At 34.6% G+C, this 25,550-nt stretch overlaps 2 protein-coding genes and 1 pseudogene across 2 annotated transcripts; all 3 read left to right on the top strand.

Annotated features, from left to right (window-relative positions):
- The first annotated feature begins 1,226 nt into the window (after nt 1-1,226).
- LOC132066176 (uncharacterized) lies at nt 1,227-5,175 on the top strand (annotated as a pseudogene).
- A 1,655-nt stretch (nt 5,176-6,830) lies between these two features.
- LOC132067731 (nudix hydrolase 1-like) lies at nt 6,831-10,102 on the top strand. The gene is made up of 2 exons (XM_059461034.1): nt 6,831-7,003; nt 9,658-10,102. The coding sequence occupies exons 1-2, from the start codon at nt 6,856-6,858 to the stop codon at nt 9,951-9,953; spliced, it is 444 nt and encodes a 147-aa protein (XP_059317017.1). The 5' UTR covers nt 6,831-6,855; the 3' UTR covers nt 9,954-10,102.
- Nucleotides 10,103-19,204: 9,102 nt separating this feature from the next.
- Nucleotides 19,205-20,701, top strand: LOC132067730 (protein MIZU-KUSSEI 1). The gene has a single exon (XM_059461033.1). It carries the CDS (start codon nt 19,538-19,540, stop codon nt 20,306-20,308), a length of 771 nt encoding a protein of 256 aa, XP_059317016.1. The 5' UTR covers nt 19,205-19,537; the 3' UTR covers nt 20,309-20,701.
- The last annotated feature ends 4,849 nt before the right edge of the window (nt 20,702-25,550 follow it).

The following is a 25,550-nucleotide window of genomic DNA, read 5'->3' as shown; positions in this document are numbered from 1 at the left end:
TCGCGGATGTTATAACTCCGTGACGAAATCAACAACTTTCGTCAACTTCCTGATGAGGCTCTCCATGAAACTTGGATTCGTTTTAAAAAGAAAGTGAAAAGCTGTCCCAAGCATGGGTTGCCCGATAGTGCTTCTACAAACATTTTATAGGTCTTTAGATTCGGTCAACAAATCAGTGGCGAACAACATTGCAGAGGGGTCTATTATGGATAATTCCTATGCCACCGTTTGTGAATTGTTGGATAAATTAACCGAAACTAATGAAGCATGGCACACTAGGGATTCGGAAGTAGGTGGAGAAAGTTCCTCCAAAAATGTGCTCACTCGTGAGATGATTAAGAAGGAGGAAGAGAGAGATGAATCCATGGCCAAACTTGTCACCCAAATGGATCTTCTTACGAAACATGTCATGGGTGGCAGAAGCAAAAAGGTGAATGCGGTAAAATCCTGTGAAAGGGGGTTCTCCGGATGAGCAATGTTTCCAAATGTATGATGAGGAGGCTAGTTATGTCAACAATCTAAGGGAGGGTTCCCGTCCGAACTACCAAGGTCCGAGTCAAGGATCATGGCTTCAAGGACAAAGGAATCAAGGTTGGAACAAAGATCAAGGTCACTCTAATTGGAGAGATAATCGTGACAATAATTAAGGGGGTTACAACAACAATTACAACAATCATCGGAGCTCAAATCCGTATGTCCCTCCAAAGGGTAATCAACCAAGCTCTAGTCAACTGCCCACTAGCGATCCCGCTAGTTCAAAAATTGAAGATATGTTGTCAAGAGTGTTGAAGAAAGTGGAATCCACCGATACCTTTTGCAAGGAGACTAGAGATGAGGTTAAATCAATGGGGCAAGTTGTGAGTTCGCACTCCACCTCTATTAAACAATTGGAGTCTCAACTTGGCCAAATCTCGGCTATCCTCAACTAAAAGCAAAAAGGCTTACTCCTTAGTGATACAGTTGCAAATCCAAGAAATGATGGTGATCACAAATGCAATGCAATTACTACTAGGAGTGGCAAGACAATTGGGGAAGAGGCATTGGTGAAAGAGGATGTGCCAGGTGATAATGAGAAAATGGTTAAAGAACCCATGGTTGTTGATGAAAAAGTGAATCCAAATAAGATGCGGGCTAGTATTGAAAAGCCCATTGTTATTGAGGATCCTCCGGAAATTATTGATGCTTCAAAAGCAAGGAAGTGGTAGAGGAGGTTCACCGCATGCGTTATGAAGCCTCCTCCTCCTTTTCCCCAACGATTGGCAAAGAAAGCGGACGATGGAAAATTCCTCAAGTTCATCGAACGATTAAAGAGGCTCTCAATAAATATTCCATTGGTAGAGGCACTTGAGAGAATGCCCGGTTATGCAAAGTTCATGAAAGATCTTGTGACCAAAAGAAAGAGTCCTGGCCTTGAAACATTGGGGGGCACTCATCATTGTAGTGCAATCGTTACCAAAGCTTTGGTACACAAAAGGGAAGACCCCGGAGCGTTCACAATTCCATGCACCATCGGCAAATACAAGTTTGCAAAAGCTTTATGTGATCTTGGAGCAAGCATCAATTTGATGCTGCTATCTATATTCAACAAGTTGGGATTGGGCACTCCCCGTCCCACCACGATGAGATTACTTATGACGGATAGGACTATAAAAAGGCCCATTGGTATTCTTTATGATGTGCTTGTGAGAGTGGATAGATTTATTTTTCCAATCGATTTTGTGATCTTGGATTGTGAAGTTGACTTTGAAGTTCCCATAATCTTGGGAAGACCATTCTTAGCTACGGGGTGTGCCCTCGTGGATGTGGAGAGAGGTGATTAATTTAGGATGAATGATGAAGAGATCAATTTCCATATTTGCAAGTCAATGAAACAACCGGCGGATATGAGTGTTGTGTCGGTTATTGATACAATCGATGAAGCAGTGAAGACAACCATAGAACATGAGCATATAGGTGATATGTTGGTGGCGGTGATAATGAACTATGAAGGGGACAATGAAGAGGAGTTTGAGGAGATGGTCAATACATTGATTGGAATGGGGTCTTACCACCTCAATCCAAAGAAACTTGATCTTGATTTGGAAAACCGAGAAACTCCTCCTGCAAAGCCTTCAATTATTGAGCCTCCTACTTTGGAACTCAAACCTCTTCCTTCACATTTGAGGTATGAGTTTCTTGGACCCAACAACACATTGCCCGTGATTATATCCGCCCGGTTGACGGATGAGCAAAGAGAGAGGTTGATGGTGATATTGAGAAGATACAAAAAAGCTATTGGGTGGTGTATTGCGGATATCCAAGGGATTCCGCCCGGTATTTGTACTCATAAAATTTAACTTGATGAAGAATGTGAGCCAAGCGTTGAACATCAAAGGAGGTTAAATCCTCCTATGCAAGAGGTTGTAAAGGTTGAGATCATCAAGTGGTTAGATGCCGGGGTTGTGTACCCCATATTGGATAGTTCTTGGGTGAGTCCGGTATAATATGCGTGCCCAAAAAGGGTGGAATCACTGTGGTCACAAATGTTAAAAATGAGTTGATCCCAACTCGCAAGGTCACTGGATGACGGGTCTGCATGGATTATCGGAAGTTAAATAAGTGGACCAAAAAGGACCACTTCCCAATGCCATTCATGGATCAAATGCTTGATAGGCTTGCGGGAAGGGATTATTATTGTTTCCTTGATGGGTATTCTAGTTACAACCAAATCACCATTGCCCCCGAGGATCAAGAGAAAACATTTTCACTTGTCCTTATGGGACCTTTGCTTTCAAGAGAATGCCCTTTGGGTTATGTAATGCACCTGCAATATTTCAACGTTGTATGATGTCTATTTTCTCCGACATGGTTGATGAGTCCATTGAAATCTTCATGGATGACTTTTTCGTGATTGGGGATTCCTTTGATGAATGCTTGGAGAATCTTGCCTAAGTATTGAAACGATGTGAAGAGACAAATTTGGTTCTAAATTGGGAGAAGTGTCTCTTTATGGTTAGAAAAGGCATTGTCTTGGGTCACAAGATTTCGAAAAAGGGGCTTGAGGTTGATCAAGCTAAAATTGAGGTTATTGTCAAGATTCCTCCCCCAATCTCCGTCAAAGGTGTTCGTAGCTTTCTTGGGCATACCGGGTTTTATAGAAGATTCATCAAGGATTTCTCGAAAATAACCAACCCTCTATGCAAATTGTTGGAGAAGGAATCAAAGTTTGTATTTAATGGTGCTTGTTTGAAGGCATTTGAAGGCTTGAAAGAGAGACTCACCTCGGCTCCTATCATCATTGCCTCGAATTGGTCCCAACCCTTTGAGTTGATGTGTGATGCAAGTGGATTTGCCGTGGGGGCTGTTCTTGGCCAAAAGCGTGATAAGATCTTTCACCCAATTTACTATGCAAACAAGACTCTGAACGGTGCCCAAATGAATTACACTATCACCGAACAAGAGTTGCTTGCTATTGTGTTTGCTTTTGAGAAGTTCTGGGCTTATTTGTTGGGAACCCATGTGATTGTTCACACTGATCATGCGGCTCTACGTTACCTCATGACAAAAAAAGATGCAAAACCGAGGTTGACACGTTGGGTCCTTCTCTTGCAAGAGTTTGACTTTGAAGTCAAAGATAGAAAGGGTTGTGAAAATCAGGTGGCGGACCACTTGTCTCGTCTTGAAGAAGGTGCGCGTCCATTGGATGGTTTAGAAATCAATGAGTCATTCCCAGATGAGCAAGTAATGGTGGGGTCACATGACATGATTCCTTGGTACGCCGATTTTGCTAACTTTCACGCAAGTGACATCATGCAGGAGGATTTGAACTTCCACCAAAAGAAAAAGTTTTTGAGTGATGCTCGGAAATTCTATTGGGATGAGCCATATCTATTCTGGGTTTGCGCCGACAACATCATAAGGAGGTGCATACCCGAAGTGGAAATGATGCCCATCATCGAAGCTTGTCACTCATCACCGGTTGGTGGACACCATAGTAGTGCAAGAACGGCGGCTAACGTTCTTCAAAGCGGATTTTATTGGCCAACAATCTATCAAGATGCACATGACTTCGTGAAAGCTTGTGATCAATGTCAAAGGCATGGAGGCATCTCGAGGAGGCATGAGCTACCGATGACCCTGATTCGTGAGGTTGAATTGTTTGATGTATGGGGTATTGATTTTATGGGTCCATTTGTGAGTTCCTACAACAACAAGTACATTCTTTTGGCGGTGGACTACGTGTCTAAATGGGTGGAAGCCGTTGCGCTCCCTAATAATGAAGGAATAAGTGTCACTGTATTCTTGAAGAGGCATGTTTTCTCAAGATTTGGAACCCCAAGGGCAATCATTAGTGATGGGGGCTCTCATTTTTGCAACCGGGTATTCAAGACTCTTCTTGAGAAGTATGGAGTGAAGCAAAAAGTTGCCAACCCATATCATCCTCAAACGAGCGGACAAGTTGAAGTCTCAAACAGGGAGATCAAGAGCATACTCTCTAAAACAATGAATGCTAATCGGATCGACTGGTCAAAGAAATTGGATTATGCGTTATGGGCCTACCGAACGGCTTATAAAACACCAATTGGTATGTTTATTTCACATATCTTTATTTTTTCAAAATATGAGAAACTTCATAAAATTATTTAGAAGATAAAAATGAAATATACATATATTAAATATATACTATCTACTATTTTCATTTTTAAGAAAAGAACGAGCACATTGGTTAAGAAATGCTTATCAAGTTTACATAATAAAATTTGCCTGTATAATGCTTGAAGTACTAAAATTACACCCATGATGAATATTAGAAGATTTAGTTTATCTTTCTGATCTCAAGATTTTCGCAAGAAGGTCATTGCATGAATTTACTACTATTATTTTTCATAACCGCGCGAAGCGCGGATAGATTGACTAGTTATTTATTATGAAATTGAATCATAAATAGTGAATCACTTCATTGCAAAGAAAGAACAAACGGATAAGAGAAAAGACTTTGTCTGAGCCTCAATACATACTGTTCGTTGACTGATGGTCAGTTAGAGAACTACTTTAGACATTTTCTTGGTATCCTCCGGCTCGATTATGATCTCAGTTTTTTCACTTTTTCATAATTTTTTCCTCTACTTTCATTCTTCGTTAGATCTAATTCCGATTCTCCATTTTTACTTTCTTACAGATTTTGTTCTTCCTTGAATAGTTTTTCTCTCAGTTGCAAAGATCTCAACAAAATCAGATTAACGACTCTTCCTCACCTCATTTGTTCGAACTCCAGTGCACAATTGTCCAACGCCTTTTTAACCCTCCACCATATGCACTCTTGCTTTAATTTTCATGTACCTTCATTTCATCGAACCTTGCAAAACTTTCTTTTTACTCCACTATCAATCATTTTTCTGTGGAAAAAAATTCCAAATCATATTTTGTTATTCGGTTGATAATAATGTGAACCTTTATATAGATGTGAGAGTGCACGAAATAAGTTTGATTCTTCTAAATAGTATAGTAACTGAAAACCCACGTTATTAAATTACGGAAAAGGCTCAAATATGCCATCGAACTATCGGAAATGGCTCATTTATGCCATTCGTCAATAATTTGGCTCATTTATGCCATCGAACTATAGGAATTGGCTCATTTATGCCACTCATCAATGGTTTGACTCATTTATGCCATCGTCTGTTACCAAAATGACTCATCCATGTCATATTTAATTAAAGCTGGTTTTATAATGTCATATATGACACGTGGCCTCCAACTAGATTATGGTTGTGGGTGGGCAGGGTGTATGAGTCGGATTTTTTCTTAATTTGATATTTAAAATTGAGCTGGTTTAATTAAATGACGTAGACCTCTAATTGGAGGTCACATGTCATATCTTGTATTATAAAGTCGGCGTTAATGAAAAATGGCATGAATGATGAGTCATTTTGATAACGAGTAATGACATAAATGAGTCAAACCATTGATGAGTGGCATAAATGAGCCATTTCCTGTAGTTCGATGGCATAAATGAGTCATTTCCTATAGTTCGATGGCATAAATGAGCCAAACTGTTGACGAGTGGCATAAATGAGCCATTTCCGATAATTCGATGGCATATTTAAGCCTTTTCTGTTAAATTATTATAATATAACATAAATATCACATTCATTGTTGAAAACCCCCACGTTCTTAAATTATTATGAGATAACATAAATATCACAGTCATAGTATAATTACAACCTGAAGATAGAGATCAGGAGCTTGAGGGTCATACTCATTGAATATCCCTTTGTTTTTCCTTGTATAAGGCATTGCAGGTCCTCTGCAAATATCATTTTGAGTAACGGTTATAGCTTTTAAAATTTACCATTCCACTACAACCGATTGTTTGCCATTAATAATGAGTTTTGAGTTTTAACCTTTTTTTTCAATTAATGAATAGAATGAGAGAAAATGTCAAAAAAATGAGAAAAAAGATAAATAGGAATAATGGCCATAGAGAGATACAACATCACCTTATTTATGTCTAGCTTTATATTATATATAGATTCTCACTAGAACACTTTTTGTTTTAGTATGTCTCAAAAAAAATATCAATTTTTTATATTTAAAAATAATTTAACTTGATGTTATCATTTACCGGCACATAAATATTTAAAAATTATTTTGGACCACAAATATTTCATTGTTTTTTAAACTTCATATCTAATCAAATGGAAGAAGTCCGCGTTTTGAAAGAATTTATGCCCACTGGGTATAAGTTAGATTTTAAGGACCAAAATTAAAGATCAGTCGGTCCATTTGAGGGTCAAATCGGGCAATTTCTTCGTGCAAAAGTAGCAGCACCCAATTCAAAATACGTCCCGTAAAATTTATTCCGTTGTCGTAGAAATGGAAAACGGTGTAGAGCAATCGCCGGTACCAAAAGTGGGAGTAGCGGTGTTTGTTATAAAGGGAAGTAGTAAAGTTCTGTTAGGTAAACGTCTCTCCCCCGTCGGCCATAGCACCTTTGCACTTCCCGGCGGCCACCTCGAGTTCGGTCAGTATATCTTTCCCTTGTTATCTATCGAAGTATGAGCCCGTTTGTATTGGCTTATAAGTTGCCTATAAGCTATTTTCAACTTTTTTGAGTGTTTGGCTGGCCAGCTTAAAGCCGTTTTGTGCTTAAAATAAGTCTAAAAAATTAATTGGGCCTGTTTGACTTAACTTATTTAAAGCAGCTTATAAGCTGAAAACAGGTTAGACTACCCAACTTATTTTTTTTGGCTTATAAGCTGTTTTAGCTGTTTTTTTTAAATCCATCCAAACAGGCTCTATATATTTATTATGATGTGCTTTCTTAGGGAGCTCTTTTCCCTTTAGTGGGCCTTATGTAGAATGAATCAAGATTAATCGGGCCCCCAATGTGAATACTGGACACTGGGAACAATTTGTATTTCATTCTCTAGGCAGAGAACTTGTTTTTTTAAATTGTACTCATGAAGTTGCTTCACTCTATAGTAATCTTGTAAAAGATGTGCAACAGACACTCTTGAAGGGGCTGAGAATTCTCACACTGCAGTTCCTTATAATAGAAAAGAAACGTATTTTCAGGTTAAATGTTGCTTGAAAAAGTTTTGAACTAGGATTAACTTGTGCCTCTAGGTTCTTCGTGGAAACAAATTCCACCTAAGAAGTTATGCATCAGTTGGTCTTCTACTTTCGGATTCCCTAATCACTCGAGGCATTGTACTGAAAATTGTTATTGTGTTTTCACCAGAAAAAAGCAGCTTCTTTCTACTTGGTAATTCAGTTAGAGGCATATGCACATGTCCATACTCGCATTCAGCTGTAGGACCAAATAAATAGTCATGTTCATAGACGAACTGATGCTGCTGACTCAACTTAGATTGGATAGCAGCCTTGTAGTTCTGAATATAAGTTTGAGGTAATATTTATTTCTGGTGTGGTCCATAATATGCATTAACTCCTAGGATTAGAGGATCTAAATCAACAGGCTGCACATTGCTGCGTACACTAACATTGTTAAAAAGCCCAACATATTGTTTATTTGAACCCAAACTGTTTTAGCGCCTGTTTGGATTAGCTTGTTTTAAGCGCACTTTTGTAGTGTTTGGGTATAATAAAAAAGTGTTTTTTAAGCACTTGTTTTTAAGCCAAAATAATAAAAATAAGCTAAAAGCCATAAGTTAGGATTTCTAAGCTAGTAGCTGCTTAGCGTCCTAACAAAATGCAGGGTCCATAAAACAGACTCTTAGCACACCTTGTCCTGTTTCCACGTATTTTGGTTTATACTTGTATTTGGTGTCAATGGCCCTGGACTTCAACTCTTCATTGCCTTCATCTACACAACTAATCCAAAACCTAGTAGGAACAATGTAAAGCAAGCCCATTTCTACCTGCACTTTACTGCACTTGGCCTAGTACGAGACAGTGTAGCTTTATCTACATATAACAGAGACTATTGAAAAATTGCCTCTTTTGCAAAGAGAGTTGCAGCTAGTAGAGGCAATCAACACAAATTGGAAGGAGAGAGGATTCCGATCCAAAAAAACAAAGAACCACGCGGTCCATCTAAAGACCATGATGGGAAATGCTTTCTGATACACATGAACACATATGTCCTTTATATACCTTCAAGAAATCATCCTCAAGTCAAAACTAGACAGTGGCATTGTTCTAAATGATCAAAATAGAATTCACCATTAAAATTGAAGTGACGACACAACTCTGCCATTGATAGTCTTCCATGCAATCATTTTCTTATTAGATCAAAATCCATCAGCTCTTGATGGCTTTACCATTTGAAATTGTCTTCATGAAATTCCACGGATGGCTCATGATGGTCTGTTTATGACTGGTTTAAGTTGTACGGGCAATGGGTGATTAGTGTTTGTTGAAAGATCTAGGATAGCCTGCACATTAGGATGGTTTGGATTGTGGCAACAGATAAAGGGGTTGTGGCAACACTGAAAGCAGTGTAGGAACTCCGAGCTCAGCCATAACAGTCCATTTGCTAAATCTTGAGGGATGAGCCGAAAGAAGAAGAAAATCCCTTTTTATGTTTTCCATTAAAGTTGAGTGTTCTAGTTCTTACTGTTTGTTTTCTTTGTTTATTTGAGAGATAATAATATCCTGTTTGCTTTCGAATATTTGAATTATTATTTAGAAAGAATTGAAATAATTGTAAAACTAGTCTAGAACCATAGACAGCACATCCAAATTTTTTTTCTTTCAGAAATTTGAAATTGTTTCAGAATCACAACCCAAAATCCAAATAGATGATTTGAGATGAGATGATTCTTTTCTTTATGTGATGGAAATGTAATGCAGCTATCTGTAATACAACTGAGTGGTGCTAGATCTTTATAAAAATACTTGCTCTTCTTTTTTTTTTTTTTGTCAAGTATAGTAGGATATTTCGACTATTATTCGTATAATTCTAATGCTTTTTTCCAAACAGTAGTATAAATTTCACAAGTTTTGTTAATAGAAGTAGACAGTTTGGTTTTGAATCTTTACTTGTGCCTAATCTTTTTTACACCTTTGTCAATGAGTTCTTGCTTTCATGCTTTCATTTGTATAAATATCCAACACTTCTCACAATGTCAAAACTAAAAAGAGATACTGTATAGCATATTGTCTGGTAAAATGCTTAATCGATTTTGTTGTTTGGTTGTTTATTTGTTATAGGGGAAAGTTTTGAAGATTGCGCAGCGAGGGAGGTGAAGGAGGAAACAGGGTTAGGAATTGATAAAACAGAGTATCTAACAGTGACCAACAACGTCATCTCAGAGACAGTGCACAGAGTTTGCATATTCATGAGAGCAGTCCCTGCTGATGTTAACCAGAAGCCTGAAACACTTGAACCTGAGAAATGTGCTGGTTGGGATTGGTATGAATGGAACAATCTCCCTAAACCACTTTTTGGTCCTTTAGAAGATATGGTCCAGAGTGGCTTTAATCCTTTTCCAATTATTGCTAGTTAACTGTTTTGCAAAGTATTTAGGATTGGATGCTGCTGCTAATAACTTGCCTCATTGTTGTAATGTATATTTCCTTGCTAGTTAAAAACTGATGCGCTGTTTTTGTAATGGCAAGTGATTCTAAGATGCTACTATGTTAATTATTACTAGTATATTTGAATTGGTATTGTCTGTTGTGTTATGCTAAATTTTCTTCATTTTTTAACACCTAACCCAATAAGGGTTTGTGATATTTTGCTGATGCACCTGAACCTTATAAAACGAGAAGAAGAGACGGTACTCTTCCTAACTACTCACCTTGTACAGCTCAAGAATAGCTCCGTAATATGAGAAGATGAATTCTGATGTTAGGCAGCACTGCAACCTCCTTGACGTGTAGAATTATGATAATATGAGACGTTGAGAGCATATTCAAAATATGTAAAGCTTGACTCATTGTAGTAATGTATATTTCCTCGCTACGTGTTTTTTTTGTAATGGCCAGTCATTCTAGAATGTGAGATTTTAAAAGGGCAATCTGGTGCACTAAGCTTCTGCTATGCCAACGTCCTCGTTGAGAATCGCTTTGCGAGACTGTCTAGCAATCTCTGACTTGTCTTCGAATCGCATGTCTTAGCCCATTATGGGCTTGCCTCGCTCTCAGTTTGCTTTTCTACTTGACCAAGTAGTATTGCACTCATGTAGCAAGTGTACGGGGAAGCCCATGGTGCGGTCACCTATGATATATTCACTTCTTCTTTAGTAGGTTATCTACAACGTTTGGAGGTGCCCTTGTGGGCACGTTTTTCTGTAGGGTGGATTGGTCTAATCGACGTCAATTGACTCACATGGGATACATGGTTGGGTTTCATCGAGCGAGTCCAGGAACAGGCCAAGCCTTACATCTCTGCAAGAGGTTGTTTCCGCGGCTTGAACCCGTGACTTCCGGATCACACTTCTACAACTCTTGTTGTTGCGCCAAGGCTGTCTTTCAGAATGTTGCTTTGCTAGTATATATTTGAATTAATATTGTCTGCTGAGCGATGTTAATTGTTCTTCATTTTCGTGACCCCTAACCCCATTTTAGAGTTTGTGATATTTTGTTGACGCACCTGAAATACACACTAGTTAAAACGAGAAGATATAGTACTCTTCCTTTAAGAAATGAAACTAAAACCCTACACCACTGTACTCGCCTTGTACAACTCAAGAATTGCAGTGTAATATAAAATGATGATGAATTCTGATGTTAGGCACTCTTTGCACCATTCTTGGTGTGTAAATTTCTGATAACACGAGGAGTCAAGACTTGAGAGCATATCAAAATAGCTAATACTCATATCATCTAAAGAGACTGACCAAAGTTCTCAAATGCAGCTGAATATTTGTGCATCTAATGCATGCACTTAACTGTGCAATATGAACATATAAGGATTAGCTGAGCAAGTTACAAGTTATAATTTCAGCGGTCAAGTTCCTAAGGGGGTGAGTGTAAGTGTGTAACAGCTCATGGACTGCTGGCAATTGAACTGGAAAGGAGGTTCGTTGTGAAACTCATCTACGCCAAATCTCACATCGGAATAGAAAGGTAGAGGCCATATAAGGGTGCATCGAGGATTCAAGTGTCAAGACACCTTTTGGTTTAAAGCTCATAGGGTTTGGATCGCAACATAGTGGTTTGAGAGCCAATATCTCCTCTAATATGGTGGTGGTGGGACAAGCTTCAATAAAAGCGGTAAGACCCCTAAGAGGGTGAATGTAACAACTTATTGAGCTCGAAAGGGATTCATTATGAAACTTTCTTTAGATAAATTTCACATTGAAATAAGCAGGAAAAGTTAGGGGTCACATAACGCAAGTTCAAGATTCTAGTACTAGACATCTTTGTTTTTTTTTTTAAAAAAAAAAAAAAAAAAAAGCTCAAGCTAACAGATCTGTGAGGCCCAAAAGCCTTGAAGTAGCTCAGAGGAGTCTGGGCTAAAATGGACGACACGTTGATAGTTAGGCCTAAGTCGTGACATGAGTCCACGACTAAGTTCACAAATGGCCTTCCCAACGGGTGGTCTTAATTTTTTGGCTCCGCTTAATCATTTTTTTTTTTTTAAGATGGCCCTTACTTTAGAAAATTCGCTCGGCAAAGTTTTTGTTGTCTATCGAGCATAAGTTGTGGACATAAATCTCAATTGACCAATAAGTTCTGTCTTATACGCAAAAGTTAGAACTTATAATTACGCAACAAAAGTTCTTCCTAAAAAGTTTTTCAAGTTAAAGTCATTTCTTAAAGATTTGTTAAGCGGGCACAAAAGTTCAAACCGGACACTTTTGGGACACCATGCGTCATGTTGGATTCCTAAGGAATCGTTAATCTAAAAGTTCATGAAAATAAATATTTTTATTTATTTATCTTAGGGGTCGTTTGGTTGGAAACAAGTTATCCCAGGATAATCCTGGGATTAGTTATCCCAGGATTAGTTATTTCATCTTCCCACAGGAATAAAATAATACTATAATCCTAGGATTAGTTATACTGTGATTTTATCTCAACCAAATGTGGGATAAGCCCATCTTGAATATATCCCGGGATAATTTATCCTTATCCCTCGTACCAAACGAGCCCTTAGAGTGCAAAGGTGATTACTCGCGTTAGTGTCATTTCCCCATCTAAAAATTGGAGAACGGAGCAAAATTTAGAATCACTAGCTATATTTTTTTATTTCAGCTTTTTCCTAATTTTCTGTTTGGGCTAAGTCCAATTATATTCTGGAAAACTGATATTGTTTCTCATAAGTGTCCCAAATCACTCTAAAGGAGGACAAGTCTTTCCATCAGAAATTTTCACCAGTTAATAAATGATCTTCTTCTTTTTTTCTTTTTCTTTTTTTAATTATTTCTTTTGTAATTTATGAATTCTTAGACCATGATTTAAACATTCCTTTTGAGTAAGCTGAAAATTTTATGAAAAAATATTAAATAACAATCTCAAATTTTGTAGGTTAATGTTAGACGACAATCTATTGTTTGTCGGTAATATTGAGAGATATATGAACAACATTTCCATATCCAACGCTATTTAGAAAGGTAATTTCTTAAAAAGATTATATTTGCACAATTTTTAAAAAATGGAACATCAACCCGACTTTCCATTTTCAACTAAACAAAATATTTATTAGAAGTCAAAACTTTTAAGCAACTCGTCAATTAGAAATTTAAGTTTGTAGATCAGCAAGGAGAGACTAGTAGGTTAATACTCCCTCTGTTCCATAATAAACAGTTCCTTTAGCTCATGCAAACCCCTTAAGAAATTGCTCACTCCTAGAAAATTAGGAGTGTTTTTACTAACTTGCCTCTAATCAAATTGTGCTTACATAATTAAATGCCTAAAAGAAAGAAAAGGTAATTAATGACTCTTGATTATTTAAATAAGGGCAATTTTGAAAGAATCTGCTCAAAGTATTCTCGAAACTCTAAAGCACCACTTATTTTAAAAAAAAATTAAAAAGCCTAAAAATCACTTATTATGGAATGGAGGGAGTAACATTTAAGAAGTAGTTATAGCTTAAACACACTATCTTTTAAAAATAGTAACATTTAAGAAGTTGTTATATCTTAAACACGCTATCTTTTAAAAATAATCTTCATATTAATTCTTAACCCTCCATATAAAGCATCCATGCTTACTCATCACCTAACTAAAGGGTTGCTTCAAGATTTTTTATTGGATTTAAGCTGTTTGGTTTTAGGTCTTGATTTTGACATCTCTAGCTTATTCAACATAATACTTCTGTCTTTGATCCTCCTAGTTGTTGGTTGTAGATGAAAATTAGTTGGTCCGTGACATTTAGGTACCATAATCAGACCCCTCTTCCCCTAAAAATAAAAAGAATTATTTTTAAAATTACTAGGTGACTTCATTTTATATGTCCAAATTTTGATAGATAGAGTTACACGGTACAAGATGCAGAGCTAGAAGCCAACATATGGGTTTGGTCGAGCTTTATGTCAAATTGTATATTTGTATTAAGTAATTCACTAAATATGTGTAAAAACTAAATGTAAAACTCAGTTATTCTAAAATTTTAGAACCCATAAAGTTCCAATCATGATTTTGCCTATGTCATTATTTATGCTGGTGATTGGTAAGAAAATCAGATATTCCGCGATATCAATTGAGGTACACATAAATTGATCCCGACCATGATTGTTATAAAAAATAACGTTATAATCAGTAATCACTTGTTGATAGATTAGTGGTGTACCCAGAATGTCAACAAAGCTTGACCCTAGATATTTTTATTTACTGGCTACCTCACATGTGGTGCATGTGAACACTCAGTTGGTAGACGAAAAAATTTCAAGAATCTTATTGACTTTTTAAGCATATGATATAATTTTCAAGTTTTCAACAAAATGGTAGACTTGGGTTAACCATTATGAACTGTCTACCATAATCTCTAATGATAAGCCGTTTCCAAGATTTTATTGGCTCAATGTTTAACAGTCATGACCCATGATCACTACACTTTTTGACATTGTTAGCTTCTTTTTTCTTCTTTTTGAGAACATTGCTGACACTATTGTTTCCTCTAATTAATGGGTAATTAACATGTTATATACGTGGCTGCTTTTTCATCATATATGTGGCTGTTTCACACTCAATAAGGTCATTCTGATTGACATGACAAGATATTTCTTACATTTCATAATAAATAATTTTTTAGATTTTTTAATTTTTTTCAAAATAAATGGTATTTTAAAATTTCAAGAAGATTTTGGGTTGATTCTTTCAAAATTATCCTTATTTAAATGGTCAAGATTCATTAACTATCTTTTTTTTTTTCTAAAAAGTAATAAAACTTAATTAAGTGTAAGTTAGTAAAAACACTTCTAATTTTCTAGGAGTGAATAATTTTGTAAGGGGTGTGCATGAGCCTAAAAAATCACTTATTATGGAATAGAGAGAGTACTTTTTAAGGTGATCATATTATTATTTGGAGCTGCTTTGGATTAACTGAACTTAAGTAAGTAGCTTATAAGTATTAAATATTAAAGTTGAATTTATAAACAAATAATTTTGTGGTTGGATAAAAGTGTCCAAAACACACATCCTTATGTTGTTTGGCGACCTAAATTAAAAGCATTGAAGCCCGAGTTATTTTAAAAATTTGAGTCTGCCGTGTGAAAACACTAAAAAGACATGATTAAGTTGAAATGATATACTCCTTCCGTTTCATAATAAGTATCACCTTAGCCAAAAATGCGCATATTAAGAAACTAATAATGCAATGTAAAGTTTACCAAATTATCCTATATAATAAAAATAAATTACATATTTTTACTTTTGATTAGAGCATGCACAAGAAATAAACTTTTTGACATTGGGAATCCAACAATACCAAGTTACTATGTGGCTTTTCCAATCATCGTTTAGATGTTATTTTATTGTTTAAAGATAGAATTGAAAAAACTAGTCAATTTATATCTTGATTTCCTAAGATGACACTTACTATGGAAAAAAATTTGGGTAAGATAACACTTATTATGGGACGGAGGGAGTAGAAAGGATCAGTATGGTTTATATAAAGAGTCACAAATCAAGGAATAATCCCAAAGTAGAAATTGAAAAAAAAATAAAAATTGAAGAGCTCCTTGAGAGTTAAAGTAGTTGCAGAGGGAGAATATTTTACGGCCCAATGTATGTTATTTTAGTTAAATGGTCGTTTTCACCGGAAATCAATACAATATAGTAACACAAGAGATCGGTAAATAAATACAAAAAATCTTTATAAGATTATTTTTTTGAAAAATACCTGAGTGGTCTTCTAAATTTCCGAAGAGTCAATTACACACTCATAATTTACGACCGATCTATTACCTTCTATTCTTATTTTAAGTTGAAGTAATTATAAGTAACTATGTAGTATTACAATTGTAACTTACCATAGGAGATCTCGCATAGGGCAGAATGGTGTGTTGGATCCAAAAAAAAAAAAAAAATTGAACTAGCTACGAAATTTGTCATTAATATTAGCTCGTAGCAAATATATTTTATTCTGTAATCCATCATTAATATGAATTTTGTTATTTAGCAACAGAATTTATCTGTCGGTGATTTTTTTGTTTTGTTTGGAGTAGTCAATTATGTTCCAATTCCATGTAGAGTGGAGTACTATACTATGGCTCCAAAAGTCCAGTGGAACCAGTGCCTAAACCACGCCTACTGCTATATATATATATATATATATATATATATATATATATAGTACACAGTACATACATAATATCAGATTCAAATAATCTAAGCCAACTCAGATAAAAGCAAAGGAAAATACAGAACACAATGGTGGCTAAATGGTCCTATATACTCGCCTACTGCTACATCTATAGTACACAGTACATACATAATATCAGATTCAAATAATCTAAGCCAACTCTGATAAAAGCAAAGGAAAATACAGAACACAATGGTAGCTAAATGGTCCTATATACAGCCATGAAATGCAGTGATTTCACTAAGTGCTCAAAATATAAAAAATAAACACACAAAGCAGTTTTTTAAGTGTTCAATGCCTATATATATACATAAAAATTAATTTTAACAATATATAAACAATGTAATTTTTTACCGAAGGAGATTCGGATGAATCCCCTTGGCCCTTCCTCCCTCCGCCCCTGCCTATATACTTCATAGATTTGTGTGCATATTGAGTTTTCCTTTTCTCTATTTTAGGTCTAATTAGACAGCCACTGATTTACTGAATCTTGAATTGCAAAAGTCTCTAGTGGGTGTGGTTTGGTTTTGGCCTCACCTGTCATTACAAGTTGTTTTCAATGCAAATGTCGCATACTGTAGTCTAACATTCAGCCAATTTCTCCTTACATTCTGGCCCCCCCCCCCCCCCCCCCCCCACCAAAACCCACGCACACACACTAAACAAGTGAAAGAATTAGTATAGCTCGATGCACTAAGTTCTCGTTACGTGTGAAATATTAAACCATCAGGCAACATTTATTCTATTTTACTTAGTCATACCCTATATATTATTACAAGAGGTTAAATTCACAGTCTGATTCCGTGCCAATTAAGATTTACTAATTGAGATTAACTTTAATTAATAAATTTATGTTCTATGTATTGACAAGTGTAAAGAAAAATTTGATATAAACAGGTCACCTCAAATATATTACAGGTAAATTTAATAAAAACATTGATTGAAAACGTAGAATAAATAGTTAGTAATCTGTTATAGCAGATTAAAGGCACCGATGACGTTAAAAACTATTACATTATCAGTTTTATCGAGTAATTTAAATTCAAACATCAATGTAGTTTAACATGACATAGCTAATGAGTTTTCATTTTTTTTCTTCAGATTACCAATTGATTGTTACATACGACTTACAATACCTTATAAATATTTATACAGTATTGTTTTTATATCTTCTATGTTTAGAACTTGAATTCTAATTCAATTGATGAGAAGGCACAATCAACCTATGTAAAAAATAGCAAAACACTCTTTTTTTGTGAATATTCTCATTTAACATTCCTTAATGATGCTCACATGTTTGATAATGAGGTTTCCCATAAAAATAGGTTAGAAAAATTCATGCGTTTCTCATGTTCGGTAGTTCATGAGTTTTGTCACTCATAATTTATCAGACGAGATTAAGAGCCTGTTTGGATGGGCTTAAAAAAAACAGCTTATAAGCTGATTTAGATAAGCTAAGCCAAATGGGCTCAATTAATTTTTTGGACTTATTTTAAGCACAAAATGGCTTTAAGCTGGCCAACCAAACACTCAAAAAAATTGAAAACAGCTTATAGGCAACTTATAAGCCAATCCAAACGGGCTCTAAGTGAAAATAGATGACCGCGATTGCAATAGATTCGAGGCTGATGTGGAACTTTTTTTTTTTTTTTAACCTTATAATAACTTAGGGCCGTCTAATTACCAGGATTAGGATACTAATCCCGGTACTAAATTTGGGATTTTATTTATCCACAGTTTGGTTATTGGTATTAATATAAATTTTATACCAAAATCTTAATATTATTTTTCTCGTATAGAAGGATTTATAAACCTAAACTAACCTTGTTTTGAATCAAAACAATCCCATAAGGTGTGATTTAACCATCGATAAAGTGTGAAAACACTATAAGAGACAAGATCAGAATTTCAGTAGAGGAAAACTTTAGGTGCTAATTTTTATTTTTATTTTTTAATCCGTCTTAGTATTGATAGACAAGGTTATCTAGCTCTTATACTGATAAAGGTATTTCCTCTGTCTCAAATTATTTGTCGCTTTTTATGTTTACACGCTCCTTAAGAAATATTCATTAGGAGGGGTACGTTTGACCTACTTTACTCTTAGTTATGTCTGTATTATAATTTCTCTCCATTAAATGTTTACTCTATTTATGTATCATCTCCATTAATAACAACGGGTAAAATGGATAAAAAATAATTAATTATGTCTTAAATTTCTAAAAGTGATAAATAATTTGAAACAATTATATTTAGTAACCACGATAAATAATTTGAGATGAATACAACAACATACCAAATGTATTCCCACATGGTAGGGTTTGGGAATAAAATATAAAAATAGAATATAAAAGTAACAAATAAATGATCGAGATGCGTGCAAACAAACCTGAATACGACCACCACTCACTAATAATAGTTACCCTATAATAAAAGAGAGTTACTAAGAGCCCGTTTGGATTGGCTTATAACTTAAAGTTCGTTTATAGCTTATAAGTCGAAAAAAAATAAGTTGGGTAGTCCAACTTATTTTTTTCGCTTATAAGTCGCTTTCACTTTATAAGTTCGCTTTTTGATAAACTAAGTTAAACGGGTCCAATTATTTTTTTGAGCTTATTTTAAGCACAAAAATGACTTTAAGTCTCACAACCCAAACACTCAAAAAGCCGAATAGCTTATAAGCCAACTTATAAGCCAATCCAAACGGGCTCTAAATTGCCACATCAATTTGATTCAAATTGAACCACACTTATATAAAAATCACCATAACCTCTATTGTACAATTTTAAATTAAAATAAACTTTGTGAAGAAAAAATAGAAATGACATTACGTAAGCATAAATTATTAAATTTGACCTAAATAGTCATATGAATTTATCCTATAAATTATTGTGGCTAAAATAATATAGCAAAAAGATCTTATTGATTGATAATAAACACAAAAACAAAAAGATAATATTGATCTTTTTGTCTGATAAATCCTTTGTCCCTCTCAGTCTTTACATTCCACTACCACTATTTATCTTTCCCAATTTCACATTCTCTTTTACAGTAGTTTTCTGTCCTTTCTCTTCTTGATCTCTGTGCTCCATTTTTTCTTGATACAATTAGGTAGGGCTGCTCACCTTCTTTTGTCAGGATTCTCTCTGCTAATAATCCTTCATTTCCAAAGTCCAACAAATTGATTCCAAAATCTTGAAAATAAAAATAAAAACTTCACTTTCAAACCCCATAAAAACCACAATATTAGTACCCCATAACATAAGAGTCAAAAACAATTCTTCATATTTTCCTAACTTCCTCAACTTCTCTTAGTCTTTTGTTTACTTCAAATTTCAAACTATGAGAGCCATAATGGCTAAGAACCCTCATGAGTCTTTCTCATTTTCAAGAAGATACTTTAACTTCAAGAAAAAAGTTGAAGATGAAGACTATGATGATGAAGTGTACTTGACTGATTACCACTCTTCTTCGCTAAGAGGCGAAGAAGAGTACTTCAGTGTGCATTCGTTGTCAGGTCCGACAGCGAATGCACCAAGAAGCAAGAAACTGTCGCGTTCGACAGTTTCTAAGCTTCGTTCGGCTCTTACATTTGGTAAGAGCCGAACCCAAATTGGCCTCGGGACTAAAGTGGTTGGTACTTTATTTGGGTACAGAAGGGGACATGTTCATTTTGCATTTCAAGAAGATCCTAAATTGGGCCCTGCATTTTTTGTAGAAATGGCCACTCCTACAAGCCATTTGGTTAGAGAAATGGCTTCAGGGTTGGTTAGAATTGCATTGGAATCAGATAAGAGGACTGGGAAAAAACCTGTGAAATTGCTAGAAGAGCCAGTTTGGAGGACATATTGTAATGGGAGGAAATGTGGCTATGCAATGAAAAGGGAATGTGGACCTGATGAATGGAAGATTTTGAACTCAATTGGGCCTGTTACAATGGGGGCTGGAGTTTTGCCAAGTGATGGAGATGGAATTGGCTCAGAAGGTGAATTAATGTATATGAGGGCTAAATTTGAAAGAGTTGTTGGGTCTAAAGATTCTGAAGCATTTTACATGATGAATCCTGATGGTCATGGTGGTCCTGAACTTAGCCTTTATTTGCTTAGAGTTTAAATACTTTTCAGTTCATAACGGTGGCGTACAGACCAGCTCATGCATCTCGACTATTTTATCGGGTGTATGCCACCAATTTATGCGTTTCAACTATTTCACCGAATATCTGCTATGCTGAGGGTTGAATTTTGCGTTCAAAACTTGGGAGTTATAAATATATGTAATATTATATGATGATAAGTTCTTATGAAGACATAAGAGGTTAGTTTTTGCTTTTCTTATGATGATTTTGGAGGGAGAAATGGGTATAATTATGTATTTTGGTTTGTTTATGTACTAGTATCAGGAAATGGGGGGAAACAAAGATTTGGAGGTGGAGGTGTGAACTATGTATAGATTATGTTTCTAGTTTTCTTGAAGTGAAAGATAATGAAGTAAACTTTTGTACTCTCTTTTCTTTGAAGAATTTTATGATCTTACTTATTACTTTACTTTAGATTTTTTTTTTTTTTTTACTGAGTTGTACTTCTTCATGTAGTAATAATCTCTATAAGATAGAGTTGGACTTTTTCACCAATGAAGTAAATCTAGGAAAGACATTCGTTAAGTGCGTTTTGCCTAATCTAGGTAGTTTTCTTGCTTTACCTTATCCTGACATCTTGATTATGTAGGTGAAAATTTTCCTTTTTGCCTTATTTTTCTCTGGGAAAGTTACACATTTGACGTTAGGCTGCCTTTTTTTTTTTTTATAATCGAGCGACTATTTAAGTTAATTATCGTAAGTTTTATCACTGGGATGGTTACCAACTTACCACGATGAAAAGATACATGCTATTTTGGAGACATGAGACATTAGCTAAAACAAAACACAAAAAAGAGGTATCAAGTCAAGTTAATAGTGCTTCCTTTTTTTTTTTTCCCCTCTAATTTTAGATTTGCTTAATCATTGATTGGTTATATTAGGAACTAAAATCACTTAATCTCATCGTTCACCCGAAGTTAAAGGTAGCATTCAGATTTAGTTTTGTACAATTAGTCTTTCAAAAGTTTTGAAAGATATTTTGGATTGGTCCATCTTTATTAAAACAAGATATATTCCTTCCGTTCACTTCTACTTGTCCACTATTGCAAAAATAATTTTCACTTTTATTTGTCCACTTTCGCATTTTGAGAGAAAAATATTTTATTTTTCTTGTTTTACCCTTAACATTAATTATTCATTTCAAATCTATTAAGATTATACACTAATTAATAAGGATATTATGATAAATTATGCACTTTATTTGTTATTTCTTAAGAAATGCAAGAAAATTCGTGGACAAATAAAAGTGAACAAAAGAACTACTATACTTCTCCTCACGTTTGTAAATTGTACGTTCACCTAATTCTTGTCATCACATTTTTCACATGGTCTGTTCTCGGGTAACCTCAATGCCAAATGTAAAAGTTTTTATTTTCTCATACCAAACAGGAAAAAAGAATATGGGAAAGAAAATACTTTATTTTTTTACGGGCATTCTATTTAGACATCTCTATTTAACTTGTACTACATCATACCCAATATAATTCTAGTGGCGTCTAGGACCTATTTAACTTGAACTCAATTATTAAACTTTTTGCACGCTCACTCACTTTATATGGCTGAAGTCAGTCATGGTTTATAACCTTCAGGTATAAATGTCTGAACTTAAAGCAAAAATGACTGAACTTCTGCCATATGTGAATGGAATTCAGGCAAAAATTACTGATTTCAGTCATGTGTGCTTGAAGTTCAGCCATATGAAACTTCACACTCCATATATGCAGTGATGAAATCAGGATTTTCATTAAGGGGGTTCAAAATATGTAAAAGTGAACACACGAAGAAGTTGAAGGGGGTTCAACGTCTACTAAATACACATAAAAAATAATTTTGACCATGTATAAATAGTATAATTTTTTGTCGAAGGGGGTTCGGATGAACCCCTTGGCTATGCCTAGCTCCGCCCCTGCATATATGAAGTCATTTAAATGGATGAACTTTTAATTTTTTGCGCATTATAAATATAATTTAAACGAATATAAATATAAAATAGTCAAGATCGGCTATCTGTCCACTTCTTCCTCCTAGAAAAATAAATTTACAAGAACAAATACCTAAACTAGAGTCTTCTAGTAATTACCACTTCGCTCTCCTCTCACCAACAAGAGAATTGTAAACTAACACGTCCAAATATAATAAAGAAAATCACTAATAACTTGTTTAAAAGGGGACGAGGAAACCAGAAGACTCTAAATTGTGAAGGAGTTATTATAATTTAAAAAAGGAAAGTGGTGGAGATAAGTAAATTTCTTGCAAAAAGAGAGAATCATATTGATCACTCCATTAGATATGATACTGCCATGGATTTTGATTAAAACAAGAAACAAAATGATTATATGAACCAAATAATGCGCTCACAATTATCTCCAACACGTGTGTTGATGTGTGCTTTTCTTGAATTAGAAGCCTAGTTGATAATGACTTTTTTGTTTCTCTTTTCACTTCTTTTTTCTTTTATTTCTTTCATTTTCTCTTTATAGTTGGGGTCGTTTGATTTTCAATATAATATGTTCACGTTTTCAAGGTTGAACCAAAAGTATTTGTCTTGTTTTTTCTTTTTTGGCTAATTTAAGTTCATACTTTTACTGTTTATTGTCAAACATAGAGTATCCCGATTTTGCTAAGCTGAACAAATTGGACAACTAAACGATCAATAATGAGAGCTAGACTAATTAGACCGGAAAGGAGAAAAAAAAGGTTAATCTTCAAAAGACTTTTATATCGTGTTCTATATACTGTTGTACTTGTGATAATAAGAGACAAGCTAATTAGACCGAGAAGAAAAGAAAAAAAAAGGTCGATCTGCAAAAGACTTCTAATTAGACAGAGAAGAAGAAGAGAAAAAAGTCAATCTCCAAAAAACTTTTGCTTTCTGTTCTGGAATTTTTAGGGAGAAGGATTTGGTCTGACTGATAAACTAACGAAAGGAAAATGAAATGCAACTCATCCAAATAACACCAATTGGCATAGGCCATCTATCAACTGTTGTACTCATGTCAATTAAATTTTGATGGTACTGTAATTTTGCCTTTAAAATATTGGGTTTGTTGACTTTATGCACAACTTAGAGGACCAGTACTCAAAATTTAAAGGATCAATATATGAGTAGTTCCTTAAAACAATAACTAAAATTGTCCTTATTGTTTTAACCACATAAAATTGTGTTACATATTTAGTGTTATATAAAAAAGGAAGAAATTAAATAGACCACCTTCAAAAGAAATATCATAGGTCTTGAGTTCAAGTTCTAGATGAAGAAATTTCGTATAAGAAACACTTTCATCTTAAATGAGCCTTATACAACACGAATTTGAATTAGTTAGGCCATTAATATAGCAGATATTTGTAATTAAAGACTTGAATAGAGACAAGTATCGATGCTACTATGGTTGATACTCATATTGACTTTCATATTATAGTTTGTAATCTAACGATTGCAATTTTTGGCTATATCTAAACGATAAAGATCTCATAAATGGCCATAACTTCTTTTTGTTTTTCTCTCCACTATTCATTAGCACACCACTTTTCAAAAACGTTAAAGTGACATGACTAATGAATTGACAAATTAAATCGAGTAAACATCATGTAAGTCTTATACAATGGAAACATAGTTTTATGAGTGGGAAAAGTAGATGAATAATCACAATCAATTGGTCTCCGTTACAGGGTTCAAACTTAGGATATACCACTTGATCTTGTTTCACTGTCTTCAATTAGCTTTGTTATTTGTCATTGTCATTTGTCTGCCAATTTTTGCAGCTTCTCTTCTTTCTCACTTTGGAAAAATCTCCAACTAATATCCTTAGAATACATAAAGGATAATTAAAATACTTTAATGAAGGATAAATTACGGAATTAAATTTGCGACATTTCTTTCTTTCCTGATTACGCCTTTCGTTTCAATTTATGTGACAATAATTGACTGGACATGGAGGATTTGAAATTTATAAGCTATAGCCATTTGTGTGACTAAAACTAACCTTATTAAGAATAAATTAAAATTTTAAAATTAATTATTTTTTAAATATAAAAATGTGATATTCTTCTTTGAGTAGACCAAAAAAGAAGTATGCTACATAAATTCAGATAGAATAGTAGATTTCCATTGCTACCACCCAGGATGAGCTCGGACATATAAGATCTCTTCATGCAGGGGCGGATCCAGGATTTTCATCCAGGGTGTTCGGAAAAAAAAGAAAGCTAAATATACACTGTAATTTTTTGCCGAGGGTGTTCGAAAGTTAATATATGCACATAAATACAGAAAATTTACCCTATATATACACTGTAATTTTTTGCCGAGGGTGTTCGGGTGAACACCCTCGGTTGGCTGTGCATCCGCCACTGTCTTCATGTATACCTAGAGGTTTTGAATTCGAGCTATAGAAATGAAGAAATTCTTGATGGGGAGCGCTTCCTTTTAAAATGAGTCTTACCTAACATAAATTTGGATTAGTTGGACTAGTAGTTCCGAACATCAGATAATTAAAAAAAAATTCGATTGCTGATTTGTGAAAAAAATTATTATATGGCTGCTCCTTTAAATGGTATATATGAACCGGAGGAGGTAAATATGATTCTTTCCACTCTATTTTGTATTACAGTCTTATTATTTGAAAACTAAAACAACTGTTTCTTGCATTATCCTTTTTTTACACATTTTAAAAAAAAATCGCCATAAAGCTTTTGATTGGTAATACTACGTACTATATATTTCCGACTATGTATAAAGTTGTTACATAAACACTTAAGAATTAATATCCAAAGTCACACAAAAATTGAGATGGTTTAACTTCCATACTCGGAGATATGTTATTCTTTGTGGAACCAAAAACTATATGAGTTACAAAAAGTTTGTATAAAGTAAATCTTAGACTGAATCTGAATTGCTTATATAGAATGAAGAATTAATACTATCTTTTTGTTTGAAAGTATTGCAGTTTTTTTCCAATGTAATACTACCACCATGTATGATGCTACTCATGTTAAAATTAACATCTAATTCGTAGTTTGATTTACATTTTCTCATTCAATTATGTTGGACAGTCCTTTTTAGGCCTCATTTGTTTTCATTAAGATTAAGACGTCTGAATCTGAATACACATCTGAATCATTAAGATGTTGTCTCAAGGTCTAAACACTGAATGATTAAGACTGTTTGTTTTTCAATATCTGAATGTGCATAATGTGTTTATTTAAACATAATAAATATACAAT

Source organism: Lycium ferocissimum, chromosome 8 (assembly GCF_029784015.1).
Source record: "Lycium ferocissimum isolate CSIRO_LF1 chromosome 8, AGI_CSIRO_Lferr_CH_V1, whole genome shotgun sequence".
NCBI lineage: Eukaryota > Viridiplantae > Streptophyta > Magnoliopsida > Solanales > Solanaceae > Lycium > Lycium ferocissimum.
Note: the sequence above shows the minus strand (reverse complement) of the source record. Positions and strands in the feature narration are given on the sequence as shown.

Excerpts from the sequence above, each read along its gene's own strand:
- LOC132067731 (XM_059461034.1), top strand. The coding sequence starts at position 6,856 with ATGGAAAACGGTGTAGAGCAATCGCCGGTACCAAAAGTGGGAGTAGCG. Across the intron at positions 7,004-9,657 it reads CGGCGGCCACCTCGAGTTCG|GGGAAAGTTTTGAAGATTGC; the intron begins GTCAGTATATCT and ends TATTTGTTATAG.
- LOC132067730 (XM_059461033.1), top strand. The coding sequence starts at position 19,538 with ATGAGAGCCATAATGGCTAAGAACCCTCATGAGTCTTTCTCATTTTCA.